General features: G+C 36.9%; 2 protein-coding genes across 2 annotated transcripts in view; one reads left to right on the forward strand and one right to left on the reverse strand.

The window, feature by feature from the left end:
• The first annotated feature begins 623 nt into the window (after window positions 1-623).
• LOC113052057 (uncharacterized protein C7orf43 homolog) lies at window positions 624-16720 on the forward strand. Its single transcript, XM_026216337.1, has 10 exons — window positions 624-1406; window positions 5418-5513; window positions 5816-5945; window positions 7560-7646; window positions 8176-8296; window positions 11526-11673; window positions 11826-12060; window positions 13255-13391; window positions 13520-13719; window positions 14664-16720. Exons 1-10 carry the CDS (start codon window positions 897-899, stop codon window positions 14815-14817), a joined length of 1818 nt encoding a protein of 605 aa, XP_026072122.1. The 5' UTR covers window positions 624-896; the 3' UTR covers window positions 14818-16720.
• A 293-nt stretch (window positions 16721-17013) lies between these two features.
• LOC113052058 (IgGFc-binding protein-like) overlaps window positions 17014-20044 on the reverse strand; it is a 36491-nt gene continuing 33460 nt past the window's right edge. Inside the window, exons 95-102 of the mRNA XM_026216338.1 lie at window positions 19858-20019; window positions 19550-19680; window positions 18589-18791; window positions 18348-18483; window positions 17839-17982; window positions 17627-17717; window positions 17426-17478; window positions 17014-17341 (exon numbers count right to left, since the gene is read on the reverse strand). Of these exons, the coding sequence (XP_026072123.1) occupies window positions 17265-17341; window positions 17426-17478; window positions 17627-17717; window positions 17839-17982; window positions 18348-18483; window positions 18589-18791; window positions 19550-19680; window positions 19858-20019 (997 nt within the window). The 3' untranslated portion in view covers window positions 17014-17264. The remainder of the gene's footprint in view (window positions 17342-17425; window positions 17479-17626; window positions 17718-17838; window positions 17983-18347; window positions 18484-18588; window positions 18792-19549; window positions 19681-19857; window positions 20020-20044) is intronic.

A 20044-nucleotide genomic window follows, 5' to 3' on the forward strand; every position in this document is an offset into this window, starting at 1 on the left:
TTAACTGTCACCATTTGCATAAAATGAAACAAAGATTGCTAAAATCAACCACCCCTTCAAAATAAAGGATTAATCAGTAAATCTACACCTGTGAAATTTAATATTTCAGCATATGTTCGTCTCTGTACAGAAAAAAATATTAACAAAATCCCAAATTTGAGCCATGGAAACTCCCCCAATTTATTTATTTTATTTTATTTATTTATTTTTTTATATGAGTTGCCTTTAATGAAATAAGCTAAAATACATTCATTCTGAAGCATTTACTGAAATGTAAAGAAACATGGCAAGGGGCAACATGTATAACTATAAATAGTGAATTTTATGAAGGGTTGTATGTTGGTATGTTAGTGTTTTTTTTTTTTTTTTTTTTTTTTTTTTACATTTAAATGTAGACATTAGATACAAAGCAGCTAATTTCCCATGCATAAATTGTCAAATATATCATTATTAATTATTAAAACGTTATTTTGTTGGAAATAATAATATAATACATTTCAGTCGAACATCATCACAGACAAAGTAGTGAAATATAACAGTTATAATAATGAATCGCAGAATTAAACAAAACTGTGGCGGTTCTCACATCTATACCATTGTTTACCTTTATCGACAAGCGACTATTCTTGCCTAGCTGTTATGCCGCTCTGCATCGATAAGCGTGCCTGTCATACAGCGCACTTGAATGCGTGCGATACGTTACTGGTAGCCAACAGAAATGGGACAAAATAGGATGAATGTTATTTTTGTTCAGTATGGGAAACCGTGATATTATGCGAGGTGAAAGGTTAAACGGGCTCGTTTAATTTAGAGATTATTTATTGAATGGGAGTGTTATTTGCAGGCTGCTCGGGCTAACCGGATACCTTCGCTGTCTGATTGCAGCGCGCGCTGTGATGGTCATGGTGTTAATGATGGAATCGCAATGCGAGTACTTTATGTATTTTCCGGCCGTCCCCATCTCAGACCTGTCGGACCCGGCCAAATACCGCACGCTCCCGCGTCGCAGTCACCTTTATCTCGGGGAAACCGTGCGCTTTCTGCTGGTTTTGCGCTCTCAGAGCGTCGCCTCGGTGTCCGGGTCGACCTGCACTGCGGCAGCGGATGGCAGCGGCTCGGAGCATCACAGCAGTCGCTCTTGGAGGGAGCTTGCCGGCTCTCTCTGCGCCGTGGCCAGCGTTAGCCCTGGTGACAACCGACAGCGGACACAGCCTCTGTATCACGACTACCACAGCAGCGGGGACGAGTGTGTGGAGGACACGGACGATGATGATGCTGCGGAGGTGGGCTGCGCAGGTAACGTTAGAGGGGGCCCGAGGTACCGGGGCTTCAGGGAATGCAAGCCGCTCCTCATTCACAACAACCCCGGCAACGGCGTGAGGGAATTCCGCAAGGCTCCTGTACAGGTGCTTAAACAAACACTCAAGTCTATTGCAGAATAGCTGTTTACTGTACAGTTAACTTTCACTGCTAAGCATACAAATATATCTGACGATCTACATAAAACACGGAAGTGTTGACATTTCCTGTTGTACTGTTTGAGAGAGAGATGTGTTTGCCTTTTCTTATGGCTGGCAACCCTACAGAACACAGTCTTTTTTTATTTATAATAGAGGATAGTCATAGTACCGCAAAGTACTTCCTCATTTTAGTTTTCTGGCCAGAATGCTCTCATGCAGTATATTTCTACAGTTCCTTACTTGAACCCTTGCAGGTGCACTCAGTTATGTTTTAACTAAAAAACATTTTATACCAAAAGAAGTGGACAGCAATTTTGAGAAATATCATCGAATAATATGATAGTCACACAAGATGAAGACTCCAAACATCTTCTAGGAAAAAGCTATTTGATTTCACAAGAGGCATTTATCTATGAGGTGTTGCCATATGTGAACATCAAATATTGATATGTGTAGTATTAGATGGAGAAGGACACACAAAACTAGAACAAGACCGAAGATAAACAGCCAGCTTCAGTGTGACACAATCCAATGTTAGTCAGCAAGCTTCATGAATCCACACAGATAAGCTAAAGTAAAAACTCAACACTACTTCTGAAACAAATAAGGGCTGAGTAAATTTTAAAAGGGCATGAAGATTAAATTAATTTCTGTATATAATTTCAGACTTTAGAAGGAAAGTGCAACACTCATTCCACAAACATAGGCTTGACTTTAATTCTTTAAAAACAGTGACATTTTGGACAAATTTAAAGCTTCAGTAATCATCAGATTGTTGAACTTTTCTTCTGAAGTGGAAAATATGGATTCAGCTTTTTATGTATGCTTTTGTAATTTTATCATTTACGTTGACAATGAAAGTTATGTGTAAAGAAAAAAAAGAAACATTTACCTTGAGGACTTCTCATAGCATTCTGCTCTTTTTAGATTAAAACAATTTTGATACCAAGAGAGGTTATATCCTAAGTCATTTGACCAGAGTATTTTTAGGGACTCCTTTTCAGTGTTTCTTCTCAGAAGTTGGACCTGTTTGCTCCCCCTAGCCTCTGTATACCCCAGCCCAGCATACAGAAGACATTTAAGAGATAAATAACATATGCAGATTGTAAAAAGCATCTGGAGAATGAAATACAGTCATGCCCACAAATATTGGCACACTTGGCAAATATGATCAAATAAGGCTGTGAAAATTAATCTGCATTGTTAATCCTTTTGATGTTTTATTTGAAAAATTCACAAAAATATATCCTTAAATTGGATAATAAGAATTTAAAATTGGGGGAAATATCATTATGAAATGTTTTTCTCTAATACACATTGGCCACAATTAAGGACACCCTTTTATTGAATTATTTTTTAAACCTCCATTTGCCAGTTTAACAGCTCAAAACTGTCTCCTATAATGCCTGATGAGGTTAGAGAACACCTCACAAGAGATCAGAGACCATTCCTTCATCCAGAATCACTCCAGACCCTTCAGATTCCCAGCTTCTCCTCTTCACTTCACTCCTCTTATTTTCTGTAGGGTTCAGGTCAGAGGACTGGCTATAGCAGAAGCTTGGTTTTGAGCTCACTGACCCATTTCGGTGTTGTTTTTGAGGTTTGTGTTTGGATTATTGTACGGTTGAATGATCCAAACATGGCCCTTTATAAGATTTCTAACAGAGTCAGTCACTTACTGATTTTTTATCTGTTGGTATTTGATAGAATCCATGATGCCATGTGTCTAAACAAAATGTCCAGGACCTCCAGCTGAAATATAGGCCCACAACATCAAAAATACAGCTGTATATTTCATTGTACACATGGGGTACTTTATATCCCTGTTTTCACCAAACCCATCTTGAGTGTTTACTGCTAAAAAGCTCATTTTTAGTTTAATTTGATCATAGAAGCCCGTCCCATTTGAAGTTCAGTCGTGTCTGATAACTGAATATGCTTTAGTTTGTTTTTGGGTGAGCTAGGAGAATTTTTCTAGAAACCCTCCCAAACAACATGTGTTGATGTAGGTTCTGTTTGACAATTTTTTAAAAAGGTTTTCTGAACCAGAAACTCAACTATTTTCTGCAATTCTCCAGCTGTGATCCTTGGAGAGTCTTTAGCCACTCAAACTGACCTCCTCACCGTGCATTAGGACGATATAGACACACGTCCTCTTCCAGGCAGTTTTCTAACATTTTCTGTTGATTGGAAATTCTTAATTATTGTCCTGATGGTGGAAATGGGAATTGTCACTGCTCTAGCTCTTTTCTTAAAGCCACTTCACCAATTTGTGAAGCTCAATCATCTTTTGCTGCACATCAGAAATATATTCTTTGGTTTTTCTGATTGTGATGGATGATTAAGGGCATTTGGGCTTTGTTTTCCCTCCACTTTATATTTCTGTGAAACAGGAAGCAATGGCTGGATAATTTCATGTTTATAATCATGCTGGAGTGCTCAAAATTGTGAATATGAATAGGAATATACTTCAGAGATATTTTACTCATAAGAATTTCTAGGGGTGCCAATAATTGTGTCCAACGAGTATTTGAGAAAAACATTAATTTCATAATGATATTTCCCTTCCGTTTTAAATTCTTATTATCCAATGAAAGGATACATTCTTGTGAATTTTTTAAATAAAAAATCAAAAGGATTAACAATGCAGATGAATTTTCACAGCCTTATTTGATTATATTTGCCAAGGGTGCCAATATTTGTGGGCATGACTGTATGGTCATTGTAATGTTTAAGTCAAGTCTGTTTAAATCAAGAATTTAGCACAGAATGTTCACATCTAACAAAAGTTTGACAGTCCACCAAAGTGCAGTGCTTCTGTGTTTTTTCCTATTGGAAATTCTCATAAGAAGCAAAGCAAGGCAATACATTTTTCAAACAGAGGTAGAACCCACCTTGTGAAATGAGAGCTTAGTCTACTATTTGCACTGCTTTCTTTGCCAGTCACACACCCAGAAGTGCAAATCTTTTAAAATGCACCAATCCAGTTTTAGGAGTCAGTCATTACAGAGCTATAATACTCAAACTGTAAGCCAAGGTTGTATGACTTTGTTTTTGTCTCTGAGTTACAAGAACAAGCAGAAACCCTACACCAGGCTGGACTCCTTAGACGTAATTTATTTACTTGAAGTACCCCCTGTCATTTGAAGTTAATTTTTCAATAAAGACACGTCACATATTCTCTGATGTCGATTGATGGTCACATGACATGCAACTAAACAGATCAAATCAAGTCACCTTTGTTTATATAGCACTTTATACAATATATAGATTGTCTAGAAACTGCTTCACAGTATTAAACGGCAAATAACAGAATCAATAATGCAAACTACTTAAAATATGAGACGAATTCTGCTGTAAAGCAACAGGAAATTTTTTTTACTTGTGAAAGGGGTAGATGATGATGATGATGTATTAACTCTAATTACACAAATGAAGACAGAAATATATTACAAATTACAAATAAACTGAAAAATATTTAATAATAATTGTTTTTTAAAAAGGTATCATATCAGATTTGAATTTCTTATTGATTTAAGTCAATTGCATTGTGTTTTTGTGGCATTGGCCATGTCGCTCACACAATAACTAGGTTTTGAAGCATGAATTAAATGTTTTTACAGAGTTGTGATGTTCCAGGACACAGTTGTGATAATTGCACTTACAGTGCTGAGAAAAACTGTGAACTATCAGCTCATGCAGAGATGGAGTTTGCTGCATTTACTGTGAAACGAGAAACTTTTAGATGCTGAATACACCGGATCACAAGCTGCTCACATGAACACAGTGCAAAGTGCTTTGAAAACTCACAAATTACAATCCACTTGAAGTTTCCTTCAAGGACCCCCAGGGGTTTGGGAACCCCTGTTTGGGAAACCCTGCTCTACACATACAGAAAAAATAGCATCTTCCCTTGTCCCATGTGTCACCTTGAAGTATTTTACTTTGTTTCTTTAGTCTCCTGTGGATGAGCCAGTTGTTTTAAGCGATGAGGTCATCTTCCCCCTGACTGTGTCACTGGATAAGCTCCCTGTCAACACTCTCAAAGTGAAGGTATGACTAATATGTGTGTGGGTTTGTGTGTGTGTTCGGTTCTTGCATTTATGCATATGGCTGTGTATTTTCAGATACTGGTATTGTGGTATTGGTATAAATAGAACAGGAACTAATGCATTTCTTTACACATGGTTGTATTGCTGATTAGTTTTGCATGCTTGTGCAAGGTTCTAATGCAAAGCAGTGTGAGTTTGTGTGTGCAAGAAATGTAGATAAAATCAAAAAACCTATGCTCATGATATGTCATGTTGCATGTGTTGCTGACTGCACCTCTGATTTATGTGCTTGTGTGTTACCAGATAATTGTAACTGTGTGGAAGCAAGAAGAGGAGAAAGCTGAGATCCAGGAGCATGGCTACCTCAGCATCCTCCAACAAAAGAGCCCCTGCCAAACATTTCGCCAGGATCTAAACACCTTCAAAGCACAGGGTGAGCTCTTGGATCCTTCATCCCAATTTTGCATGATCTCATTATTGATGTGGGACCTCAGGGATCTGCCTTTTACGCTCGTCTTTAATCGCCATTGCTTTCCTTTCATTATCTCTCCTCTCTGTTTCTTTATCTGCCGAGTGTCAATGTTAGTTTTTTTTCTCTCTGTGCCACATATAGGGCTGGGTGATAAAACGAAAACAGTAATTATTGCGATTTGCGATATAATTTTGCCTCGATAAAAAAAGCTATATAAAGAGTTCGATATGTTTATTTATAATGTTTTTGCCTAAAGCAAAGGAATCAGCACTACTCATTTGAAGCCTGCCACAAGGAACATTTTTCTGCTCGACTCAAACAGCAACGCATCATGAGCTCACTAGACTAGAGCAGATGCATTCACTCGCTGATGAGTCTCGGTCACATGACACTCAACAGCACTGTGAGATCCGATGAGATGCGCTGGACTTCAGAGAAGGACACAAATGAATTTGTGATTTTAAAGTAGCTTAGAGCCAGATTACACAGTGCCGAGAAACCGGAGCAACGAAACAGTCAGAAGGCTTTAAATCTACAAATCGCCATCATTTACCATGGATTTACTGTAGTAACACTATGTATTGTGGCATAAATGAGGGATATTCATACGGAATTGTATTATATTATTAATAGATTATGTATTAAAGAAGTAATGGAATATAGTTAATTACAATATTTTTTTGTGGTTATGCTATAGCATTTTTGCATTTATACTAAACGTATTTTTCATATAAATACCTAGAAACCATAATTACATAGTTAAATGTTTACTGTGGTATTGAGGTGCTGTATGTGTTGTTTTAAGTGTGGTTATCATGATCTACATGTATGCTACTCTGGAAGACGAATGGTTAAATTTAATAAATCTCAGTCCGGATAATTAAATTTCACCATTTAAAAATGAGGTGGTTACAGTTTTTACAGATGTTGCTGTTAATAAAAGTTGACATCAACATAATTGATAGTGAACATAAATTAACATCTGCATCCAATCTCAAGCTACTACTGTCATCTATACTCAAGCTACTGTCAAATGTGCGTTTGTAAAAGACGAAAAATTTAACATTATCAACTGTGCTGAAGATAACACTTCATCAAAGTCAGGCAACACAAACCTGTTTCATGATTTAAAACAATATCACATGCAGATATTAAGAAATACATTTTTCTATATTGATATTTATTTTGTTAAGGATGAATTCCTAAAAAAATGTTTAAAGAATTCAAAACCATTTACTGTTTGTCATGTTCTGACAAAAAGAGTCATTTAAAACAACAATTAACTGTCTGATTTCTACAGCTTTCACTTAGGAGCAAAAATCTGCCTTTAAACTTGAAAGGAATAAAGATTTGAAATGTATTCTGATAATTATTGATATCGACTAATATGAAAAATCTTACCATGACAGTTATTTGGGCCGTATTGCCCAGCACTAGTCACCTACATTATTGAAATGTCAGGTATTTCAGAACTGTAGCTAACATATATTAACTTTACTGTTAAACGTTTTTTGATACATGTGCTGTTTAGGAAATTGCTTTAAATTGGTGTTGTTTTCTCTTGCTTGCCAACAGTCAGCACCACACTTAGTGTCCTGCCCCCTCCGACTGTAAAGTGTCAACAGATGACAGTCTCAGGGAGACACTTGACTGTCCTCAAAGGTAACGTCAGCCCTATTTCTACCTCTTTGCACATTTTATAAGCACACACGATAAATATACAATACCGCTGAAAAGGTTGGGGTCATTAAGTTTTTTTTTTTTTTAGAAATAATACTTTTTTAAGCAAGGATTATTTAAAATCCAAATGACAGTACAGACATTTATAATGAGGTGGTGAGGGGGGGGGGGCTGGTTGTATCATGGTTTCCAGAAAAATATGGAGCTGATAATAATATTCAATGTAATTTGATATGCATGTCTTATGATATAATAGGTCGTTAGTGGTCCTGATGTAAGGGAGTTAAGAAAGACATTCATACCTCATTATAAAAGTAACCCTGTATCTATCTGGTGAGAAAAGTCTCAATTTTTGTCTCCACTGCTATATTATACAGAATTTGTGCTAGAAATAGGCAGTAGTTCTGTAGTGCTGTGGTGTATGCACTACGTCTCTTTTATTTTTGTGGTTTCCTGTATCTTTATGTGATAGACGCCTGTTTATGTATGGTTGAACATCTGACTGTTTCAGTGTTAAATGCAAGTTCTCAAGAGGAAGTGTGTGTACGTGACATCAAGATCTTTCCCAACTTCAATTCTTCGTACTTACCAATGATGCCAGATGGCTCTGTACTGCTGGTGGACAATGTTTGGTAAGAAAAAAAAACACTGGGTACAACCGTGTACACCAAACGTTCTGATTAGGGGTTGTTATAAAATTCCTGTCCTTGAATAATAAACAGCTGCTATTTTTTCAGCCCGAACCACTTCAGTGTTTAAATATTGTTTTGCAGATAACACAAGATGGATTGGTTTAGTTATTGACAGTTTATACATTTTATATAATGTTGAACATTTAAAAAGTAACTTTATATACAAATTTATTTACACTGAACAAAATTATAAATTGTGTGGTTGAGTGGTTTGATGATGTCAGTGTTGTGGATCGAGTGGCCCATGGTGGCGGTGGGGTTATGGTATAGGCAGGTGTATGTTATGCACAACAGACACAGGTGTATTTTATTGATGGCATTTTGAATGCACAGAGATACAGTGATGAGATCCTGAGGCACATTGTTGTGCCATTCATCCACGACCATCACCTCATGTTGCAGCATGATAACGCACGTCCACATGTTGGAAGGAGGTGTACACAATTCCTGAAAACTGAAAACATCCCAGTTCTTGCATGGCCAGCATACTCACCGGACAGGTCCCCCATTGAGCATGTCTGGGTATGGAGCCAGAAGAGTCTCAATAAAGATAAATGCACACACTACAGTCACATATGCACACATAGGATTCATACATGCACACACATAATTCATAAATACACACACAGGATACACAAATGCACACAAAATTCACAAATGCACACACAAAATTTAAAAAGCACAGAAGATTCACAAATGCATACAAAATTCAGAAATGCACACAAAATTCAGAAATACACAAACAGTTTAGAAATGCAAACAACATTTACAAATGCACTCAAGATTCACAAATGCACAGGACAAGATTCAGAAATGTATTTCTGATGCACACACACATATATCTTGATTTACAAACTGCTTGCGGTCTGTGAACTTCACTGCATTTGTGTGTGAATTTTGAGACTCCCTTGACTTGGCTCGACACACAAATGCCTTTTTTTAAACAGGGAATGATCTGCAACCAATCAGATATCTCTCTTGTTTTAGCCAATCACAAGAATGCACCCCACGTGGGGGATTGTTTACTTATAAGCCAATCAGCGAACGACTCACTTTCCTCACGCAGCGAACGACTCACTTACCTCACGCAGCCGGCGATTCACTTTTCGCAGCCAGCGACCCACTTTGCCCAGCGAACGACTCACTTTCCTCACGAGTCACGCAGCGAACGACTCACTTTCCTCACCCAGCGATCAACTCGCTTTCCTCAGCGAACGATTCACTTTCCACACGCAGCGATCAACTCACTTTCCTAAGCGAATGACAGCCGGAGACCCACTTTTCGCAGCCAGAGAGTCACTTTCCTCTTGCAGCGGACCACTGACTCTCTCTTCATGTAGGGACTGAATATTATAATTAAAGTGACTTCTATATTGCATCCAAAAGAATATTTAGATATATTTAAATATTCAAAAAGGTTTAAACAATTTTTTTTTTTTTTTACTTTCAATAAAATGAAATAATTGCCTATTGCAAATTTATGAATCCATGGTTAACTTTTTTTCTGCAGTCACTGGGCTATATGTATTGAGACATTTTTAAATTTATATTTTGAAAAAAAAAAAAAAAAAAAACCTGAATTGTAATCTAAACATCTGTATTTTCATACAATTTAATACAATTGCTGTGTGAACATGTTCATCTGATTGGCTTATAAGTAAACAATCCCCCCACGTGGGGTGCATTCTTCTGATTGGCTAAAACAAGAGAGATATCTGATTGGTTGCAGATCATTCCCTGTTTAAAAAAAAGCATTTGTGTGTCGAGCCAAGTCAGGGGAGTCTCAAAATTCACACACAAATGCAGTGAAGTTCACAGACCGCAAGCAGTTTGTGAATCAAGATATATGTGTGTGTGCATCAGAAATACATTTCTGAATCTTGTTCTGTGCATTTGTGAATCTTGTTCTGTGCATTTGTGAATCTTGAGTGCATTTGTAAATGTTGTTTGCATTTCTGAATTGTGTGTGTATTTCTGATTTTTGTGTGCATTTCTGAATGTTGTATGCATTTGTGAATCTTCTGTGCTTTTTAAATTTTGTGTGTGCATTTGTGAATTTTGTGCGCATTTGTGCATCTTGTGTGTGTATTTATGAATCATGTGTGTGCATCTATGAATCCTGTGTGTGCATATGTGAATGTAGTGTGTGCATTTATCTTTATTGAGACTCTTCTGGCTCCATATCTGGGATGCTCTGGATCGGCTTATATGACAGCATGTTCCAGTTCCTCCCAATATTCAGCAACTTCGCACAGCCATTGAAGAGAAGTGGACCAACATTCCACAGGCCACAATCAACAACCTGATCTATTCTATGTGAAGGAGATGTGTCGCACTGCATGAGGCAAATGGTGGTCACACCGGATACTGACTAGTTTTTGGACCCTCCGAACCCCCCATTACTGTAAAACTGCACATTTTAGAGTGGCCTTTTATTGTGGGCAACCTAAGGCACACCTGTGCAATAATCATGCTGTCTAATCAGCATCCTGATATGCCACACCTTTGAGGTGGATGGATTATCTTGGCAAAGCAGAAGTGTTCTCTAACACAGATTTAGACAGATTTGTGAACAATATTTGAGAGAAATAGGCCTTTTGTGTGCATAGAAAAAGTCTTAGATCTTTGAGCTCAACTCATGAAAAATGGGTGCAAAAACAAAAGCGTTTATAATTTTGTTCAGTGCATATATATATATATAAAATACAGAACCAAAGCCCAAAAACAAACATTTTGTAAAACACTTTGAAATAGCACTATTTCCTTGAGGAATGCTAATGTAATTATTCTTGATGGCTCACAGGTGACAGTATGTAATATAATATACGACTTTGTGTGTGTGTGTGTGTGTGTGTGTGTGTTTCTCTGTGTATGACTGTCCATTCTGTTACATACTGTCAACACTGTCACTCTACCTTGGTAACAGAATTGACTCTTAATTCACAAAACAAGAAATCCTAATTTTTAGCCATACAAGACACCTTTTACATCAAATATTGTATTGCTATGGCCTGTGAAATCATGTGATCCATGACCATGAGTAACAAATTATTAAAATAACTAAAAATATTAATAAATAAAAAAGGACACCAAATGTACCTGCAATCATAGATTCACCCAGATGCATCTGAGAGAGTTTGTGTTAATGTGTAATTGTTTTGTGCTTCAGTCATCAGTCAGGAGAAGTTGCCATGGCATCATTTTACAGAATGGACAGTGAGTCCAGTCACCTTCCCAGCATGCTCAGTGCTCTAGAGGAGCAAAACTTTCTCTTCCAGCTGCAGCTCAATAACCAGCCACAAGATGAATCAACTGAGGTGGGCCATCAGGATATTTTGAGTGATAACAGGCTACAAATATGTATCCAACAGCCAATTATCTTCTTTGCGATTATTTAAAACCTTGATGATATAAATGTATTAATTAAATAAATAGTATTAATAAAATGTCATGTTTCTTTTTGCTGCAGGGACTAGAGGTGCCATTAGTTGCAGTCTTACAGTGGTCCACTTCTAAATTGCCCTTCACCAACTCTATCTACACTCACTATAGTCTCCCTAGTGTGAGACTGGACCGGCCGCGCTTCATTATGACAGCTAGCTGCCCCAGTGCGGTCAAGGCTCACGAACATTTCCGGGTGAGATATACCCTCCTCAACAACTTGCAGGACTTTCTGGCAGTCCGTCTAGTCTGGACTCCTGAAGGTGAGGATGGGTAAAATAGTAAAAACCATTTTAAGAACATATAGCTGCATGGCGATTGAATTGATTAGTGTGACTGCTTTGATATATTAACATGTGACACCCGAGAATCATTTTCTCTGATAATATATCAGAAAGTGTTCTCTATCTGCTGTGTGATGCCAGATCATAAATTAGTCATTCTTCTGATCTAATAGATCAAACAGGTTTGCTGAAAGGCCTGAAACTGTTTGTGATTGGGTTTTATTCATATGGACAGTACACTCAAGCACTGAAACATCTGTAGCTGTTTTTTACAGTGTAATGGGATATTATTTTATAAGTTAGAAAACAAAAAGGAGACACCCGAAGAGGTGGATTATTACCTATGATCTATTTTCGAATCCACTGAGTTTATTTTTTAATATTTATTTTGCATTTATTTAACCTTTACTTCAATTAATATAGAAGGAATGTTTTAATAGTTTTTGTTTTAGTAAACATTAACAACACTAGTTTGAAGAGGGAGGAGAGAAACTTTGTGTATCATGTTAAAAAAAAAGTGCTAAGAAGAGTGTTAGGCTAAAGTGGGGAAATGTAGCAGAGAAAGTGAGAAGGTATTAAGCAACGTGTGACTGACAGTCAATTGTTGTTTGCAAAGTTGATAAAAAATATTGCAACCATGGAAAAAGTGTCGCCACTATCAGAGACAGGCCTGATAAAAGCAAAGTAGAGAGCAAAGGCAAAAGTTGCTAAATTTTATTTGCTCATAAAGGTTGTGGTTCATGCTTGTAGCTGTAGATAACGCAGAGTCTGAGGCTGTAGCTGTGTATGTGACTATTTGTAATGTAATGCCAGATGAGCTAATGTCAGGCCTAGCTCATCAAACACAAATGAGTAGAAGAATCCAGACTGCACATTAACTGCATAGCAGATGGACAATAAACCTTAAAGACTCATTCATATTTGATTCGATTTTTTAAATGTCTTTAGGAATGGAAGGTTTAATGTTATTGTAGTTTTCAGCTTATTTTGTGCTTGTTTGTTTTTGTAGGCTATTTTACTGATAAGGATTGTGCAGAGAAAACAGCACATCTCAATGTGTCTGGTGTGTGTGTCTGGTGTGTGTGTGTGTGTGTGTGTCAACTGCTTGATCATGACTAAAATATTGCCTTCTACTGTATGTCCCGATGTTTTTTGACCCTCTCTTCTTCTCAGGTCGTGGACAGAAAGAGGATCCTGCAGTCAATGCAGTGGTGTGTCATTCTCCTCTCAGTAACCTGGGTTACTGTCGAAAAGGCAGTACCCTTTCCGTCAGTGTAGCTTTCCAGATACTCCAAGCAGGTCTTTTTGAGGTAAAGAGTCAAATGTGTGTGACCTGAGCAATTCAGTATTCTGTTTTACTTCCTTCAACAAAACCAATGAGTTACATTACTGGATCTGCACACCTCAATATCTGCTATTCTGTCTTGTCTGACTTTAGTTGAGTCAGCACATGAAACTGAAGTTACAGTTCACAGCGTCCGTGTCCAACCCTCCCCCTGATGCCCGTCCGTTGTCCCGCAAGAACAGTCCGTCCAGTCCAGCGGTTAGAGATATTCTGGACCGACATCAGGCCAGTCTCAGTCTGGGCCGCTCTCAGTCCTTTTCTCACCAGCAGCCATCCAAGTTTCACCTCACAAGGTATAGCGTTGAACGTGCGCACACACACACACACACACACACACATATGATCTTTATTTATTTCACTTGATGTAAATACAGTTCAATCTTACAGGTTCTCTCTCACACATACAATGTACACACTATATATGAATTTAATATGTTTAACATAGCAATAAATAACATAGCAATAAATTGACAGCCTTTTTAATAAGTAATTTTGATTTATTTATTTGAATTCATTCGAAAAATCCATTTGAAAGGTTTGATATTACTTCATCTTTGTTACACAGTGGGTGAACAAAGATGCACTGCCAATCAAAAATGTTTAAATTAATAAGTTACATTTAATTATTTTATTTTTGCAGTGACAATAAACACTAAAAGGTCAAAAGGTTGTGTTGAACAATATTGTTTTTAAGAGAAATAAGAATAATAATAATATTTATTAAATATTAAGCACGACAACTGTTTTTAACATTGATAATAATAAGAAACATTTATTATTATTATTATTTTCACAAGGATCATGTGAAAATTCAGCTTTGTCATCACAGCAATAAATTACATTTTAAACAATAATGCAAGAGATCTCGTGTTTTAAGTAGCAGTAATATTTCACATTATTACTAATCAATTAAATGCATCTTGGTAAATCTAAGTGACCCCAAACGTTTGATCACACACAGTATTAATGGGTCTATACATGAATGTATTTAGCTGTCTTTACAAGTTAGTAATATTTGTGCAAAACACTATAATTCCAACTGCAATGGAAGATCTCAGTTGACTGATTTAGGACTGTCTTCATAGGCAGGAACTAGGATATAGGATCTAGCCTATGGTAGACTGATACATCCTCTTACAATTATCTCACTTCTCAATGTTTTCTTTGTCAAATCATGATTGTGTCATTTATGCAGCACAGATCATTGTCTATGTTTATGTTTGTTTGTGTCTTACAGGACAGGCAGTGTTATGGAGCGCAGGGCCATCACCCCTCCTGTGGGCTCTCCTGTTGGACGGCCGCTGTACCTCCCTCCAGACAGGAACATCTTGTCACTTGACAAAATTGCCAAGCGTGAGTGCAAGGTGCTGGTACTGGATTCACACACCTAAATGCACACACACAAACACAGACACACACACACACACACACACACACACACACACACACACACACAGTGGAGAGGAAGTAAGAATATTTTTGAACTTTGAGAAAGAGCCACGTGTCATCGAAGCAGTGTAAAGTGGTCTGTAAGTTTCAGTTCAATATGTGTTTTTCTTTTCGTTTTATCAGCATTCATTGTATAAATGCTGTACAGTTATGATTATTTGAAAATAATTTCAATGCAGTTTACATGCAGCTACTGTTTTGACAATTTCGACAGAAGGAATGAAAAGAAAGCATAAACACAGGGATTTATTGTTTATTCATTTGACTGGAGTCGTGAAGTTCTGAAACTTGTGTTACATACAAGTTAAAATATTGTTCTGATGGCTGTTTAAAGGGAAGATGGATGGTTATGGTTGGTCATAACCCAGACCCACATGGAATCTGTGTGCTCAGAAATCTTTCTGAAGAAACTGATCCTCCATAGGACATGCATGCTTGTTTATTTAATCGTTTTGCCAATGTTTTCAGACACAAATAACTCTAGCACTTTATTAAACACATTGTGTTTGCTTAAATCTATTCTGTAGATTTTTCTTCCAAAATCAGTGCAAAGAATGGAGAATTCATCAGATTTCCATCTGGGCCTGGTCATATCCACTGTAAAAGCACGTCACATACAAATTCATGTTTTTCTTTGTTTACTACTTAATATTAGATATATTTTTTAAAATGTCTTTACATTTTTTTGGTCAGTACTGCCAACATTTCCCTGCCCATATTTAATTCCTCTTTTTAAAAGTGCTTTTATTGTTTTCCTTAATTACTTGAAAGATGGTTTGCAATGTTGTGTTTGTGAAGGCTTCTTTATTTTTCGGTCCTGTACACTGGAATGGTTTTGGTCTGGGATTTATTGCACCCTTCAGTGTAACTGTAGTGCCGCCCTCCATATCGCTGATATTTCTTACGCAATAGTTATGTTTGTTGTTAAATTTGTATTTATTTTATTCATCAGATTTTTTCACAGTTGTAATGTTAACAGTACACTCCAGTTAATCAAGTTTAATCAATGTGGTTACACACAACCTATTAATATCAAATCAATCACTTCTGGTTCCTGAAGGTGGAGCTTGTGTTATTGGCAGATGCCATTTGATTTCTGCTCTCCCTTCATGGTTTTGGAAATATGTGCACATCCCCTCAGACTGTAGTGATAATCAATAATCAACTAGCATGAAGCTTCAACCCATTGTGCCATTTAATGGGGTGTACGATTGATTTCTTTTATGAATGTTTACATTTCTGTGCACATGTGAGGACTACTGATTAATCCTTGGGACTGAAGGTTTTATATTGTACCCAATTATAGGAATCTTGAATGTTTCATTTTTTCAGACTGAAATATTTAGACAGACTTCTTATTCTGCGGAAATATAACAATTATCCAAAACTGCTTTGTGGGTGTACATAATATGTTTTAATAGAAACACTGTGATTTATTTCAATTTTACAATTGAATTGAAATTTCCATATTTGCATCTTGGCCAGTTTTCTTGTTTTGGACTATTTAAGAATTATTTTACATTGACAACTTGTGGAAAAAAAGTTGCTTGGCATGATTAGATAATTTATGAACACAAAGATTTGGATCATGTTTATTTTTATTTATCTTTTCTTTATTTAAAATTTTAAACCTGTTTTTTGAAGGAGGAAGGAATGTTCAAAGGACTGGTGGCTGGATCTGATGTTTTCCTGAACAGCTTGTATCTTCAAAAACATTTGGATTCTTTATTTTATTTTTTTTCCTCTTGACAAGGCAAATCACAGAACAATGGATAATTGGCCAGTCTAACCACTGGATTTACTCCGTCTTTATAAATAGCTTGAGGTTAGAAGTTATACAAGAGGTATCGGAGCTGAGGCAATATATGTTGAGTATTGCTATTGTGTTGTTTGTTTGAACTTTTAAACATTTCTGAATTGCCAATACTCACCAAGAAGCTCTTCTGGAGGACAGTCCTTGTGGAACTCAATCATTTGGAAAGCTGGTCAAGCAAGACCATTTTTACTTTTCTCTTCTATGAGCTGCTGCTATTGGATTGTTGCACTTGAACAAGTTCAATAAAAGCAGCTAGGGCATAACTTGTTTTGTTAATTTATTTAAAATAATAAAAAAATAATAATAAAGCACAAAATATTTTCAGAAGAAAATATCATTTATTTCACATTAGATATTTATAGACATTTGATAATTGCACTCATTCCCCAAATCACAACATAGCTAAGACCAAAAATTACAATAAAGTTTATAAATATGTTACTGGATACATTTTAAAAAGTAAAATATAAACAGGTTTTGCAACTTAGTTCACATATTTCACAAAGACATTTAAAGTGAATAAATATAAACAAAATCTTGTCAGCAAATCATTGTCAAAAAAATGGTTTTGCTTCAAAATGTTGTGGCATTCACCACCCTGTTGTCTGTTTCCTCCCTCTTATCCTCATCTAGAGTTTCATAGGGTTGATCTGTGGACAAATTTAGAAATGCTCAAATTACAACTCTGTTGTTTTCTTTTTAGAAAGAAGAAAGTATAATCCTTTACCACATACCTGTATTTTTGTTCAACTCAAGTTGACTTGATTCTTCACTCATCTTTTTGCCGCTGTGTAAAAAGGGATTAACAATCATTAATTTACTTTAGAAAACCAGTGTTTGAAACTATTTCAAGTCAGTGCTAGGCTTGGAAAGTTTTTAACTTTATTGCAAGAAGAGGGTCTTTAGATCTGCCTTATTCTTTAAATGGGCTTTACCTGCACTTCTTGTAAATGCACACAATCGCTGTGACTATGAGGATGACGCCAAGGGGCACGAGGACTCCAATCAAGATAATAGATGTTTTATCTATAAAACAGCAAGCAGGAAAAACTTTAATTGCACGTGGCCGGCATATATGTTTTCACATTTAGGCACGCAAATACTAGTTAGGTTAAAGAATAAATACAGTCTGTTCCCATTCACTTACCCAGGCCTCCCGCAGAGGGGGTTTTAAAGACCTCACAGTTTGTGCCCTCAAAACCTTCAGAGCAAGTGCAGGTGTAACCAGGACCATCTGCTTTTTCCACACAGGTCCCGTCATTCTGACAGGGCGAGCTCAAACATGGACTCGCTGAGAGACAGAGGGCAAAAGAAGTTAAAAATAAGTGCATTATTTAATAATGCACAGCATCTGTAGTATATGAAAGCTTGTTTTCGCACAATTTATCTTACAATGCTGTCTTTTTTTCTCTAAAACTGAATTGTGAGATGTAAACTCCCAAAAAAAAGGAAAATGAAAGTCTGAATTTTTTTTATATATCTCACAGTTCTAATGAATTACATACAAATTCACAATTATTTTTTATTGCATGGCAAAAATAAGCTTCCATAGTAAATAATAATGTAGCTACATGATATCCAATGCTGTATCGTTTCCAGACTAAAAAACATATTTTGAGAACATCCTGTGATAATATAAAGAGTGTAATAGCTCACATTTATAACAGTCACGTTTGGTGTCGTACACAGTGCAGAGCTCATTGTCTCCACAGCCCTTAGTTTGACACACAGCACCGGTGGAAGTACATTCACACCTCTGAGAACAATCTTCTGTCACAAATGTCTCCTTCAGCTGCGTGTGGAAGTGTACAGAGAAACATGATCATCAAGACTTGTGCAGTTCATTCGATATCACAACCTTTAACCTGTAGAATTTTACATGCATCAAAAGGCTCACCAGATAATAGCGATCGAGGTAAGTGCATCCACACTCGCTGTAAGGAACACAGTCTTGGTCGCTCAGGACAAAGCCAGGGGCGCAGTTACATCCCTCCACACACAGTGTTTGCTCACACTCGGAGGGAGCCGCCAGGTCTGCGCAGGACGCTGGGCAAGGAGTCATACAGTCTGTGTAGTTGCTATTGGGCCCACACTGCAGACCTAAATCACCAACACACACAATAAGGAAAGAACACACAAAAGAAGGAACATCTATCTATCTATTTATAAATTCTCCACTGCAATATGCATACATCACAATGACTGGATCATAAGAGTACATTCTCAAGAATATAACCTTGAGAAAAGCTCATAAAACTGAAGATGTTGATGTGTACTCTCCAGCCACGGCAGCCAATCACCTCTCTAAATTAATGCATTAACGTCACTTTTCATGACATTGGTTAAACTTTGCTTTTTGAAACAGATGAACAAAATGGCTCCAATAAATAAATAAATAATAACAACAACTAAAATTTCCCTTAATAATAGACATAATGAGTTCTACTGTAGTTTTCACTAATGAGCAACATGTTAAAATCTAAAAACAAAAATGTCCACAACAAGGCTGCATTTATGTGTTCACAAATACAATAAAAAAGTAATGTTCTGCAGTATTACAATTTTAAATCAAATTTATATTTTAATATATTTTGAAATGTTTTATTTTTCAGTGATGGCAATGCTGAAGGTTCAGTGTCACATGATCCTAGAGAAATCAATCCAGTATGCTGATTTTTTGCTAAAGAAACATTTCTTATTATTATCAATGTTGAAAGTGCAAACTGCTATATATTTTTTTTGGAATCCATGATTTTCGACAGGGTTTTTATTTTATTTTTTTATGAAACATGTTGTGTGTTTATATTGCTATAGCATGCATAAAGTCTACATTGTGTAAATTATTTAATTTTTCATACCGCAATTCAGTTCTTTTCTCCACGGCCCTATTTTGACACCCTGATCTTGGCAAGCCCGAGCGTAGACCGCGTAATTTTCACAGCGCAGTACTTCACTGCCCTGCTCAGCACACAGGTCAAACACACAATTCCTGCAATGCAAACACACACACGGTCAGGAAGGACTGTGCATCCGCAGCAACATCGGCATATCACAAGTTTATCTCAGTCAAACGCACACACATACATAAGCATACATAAGCTTGTGCAACACACACCCACTTTGCATTACTTGTACACTCCCTCAAACACATGCACACATTACTTACTCCTGGAAGACATTCGGAGGATTCACAGCATGACAGGCAGCAAAAGGCCCATTAGGGTCACTGATAGCCCCACACATTTTATTCCCATTCAGCTCATTCAGCAGAGCATCTGTGCAGCCCGTCGTCTCAAACCCTGAATCTGGATCGGCCTGCACTTCACGCCTAATAGTAAAGAAGACAGGATTTT

Source organism: Carassius auratus, chromosome 32, assembly GCF_003368295.1.
Source record: "Carassius auratus strain Wakin chromosome 32, ASM336829v1, whole genome shotgun sequence".
Taxonomy (NCBI): Eukaryota; Metazoa; Chordata; class Actinopteri; order Cypriniformes; family Cyprinidae; genus Carassius; species Carassius auratus.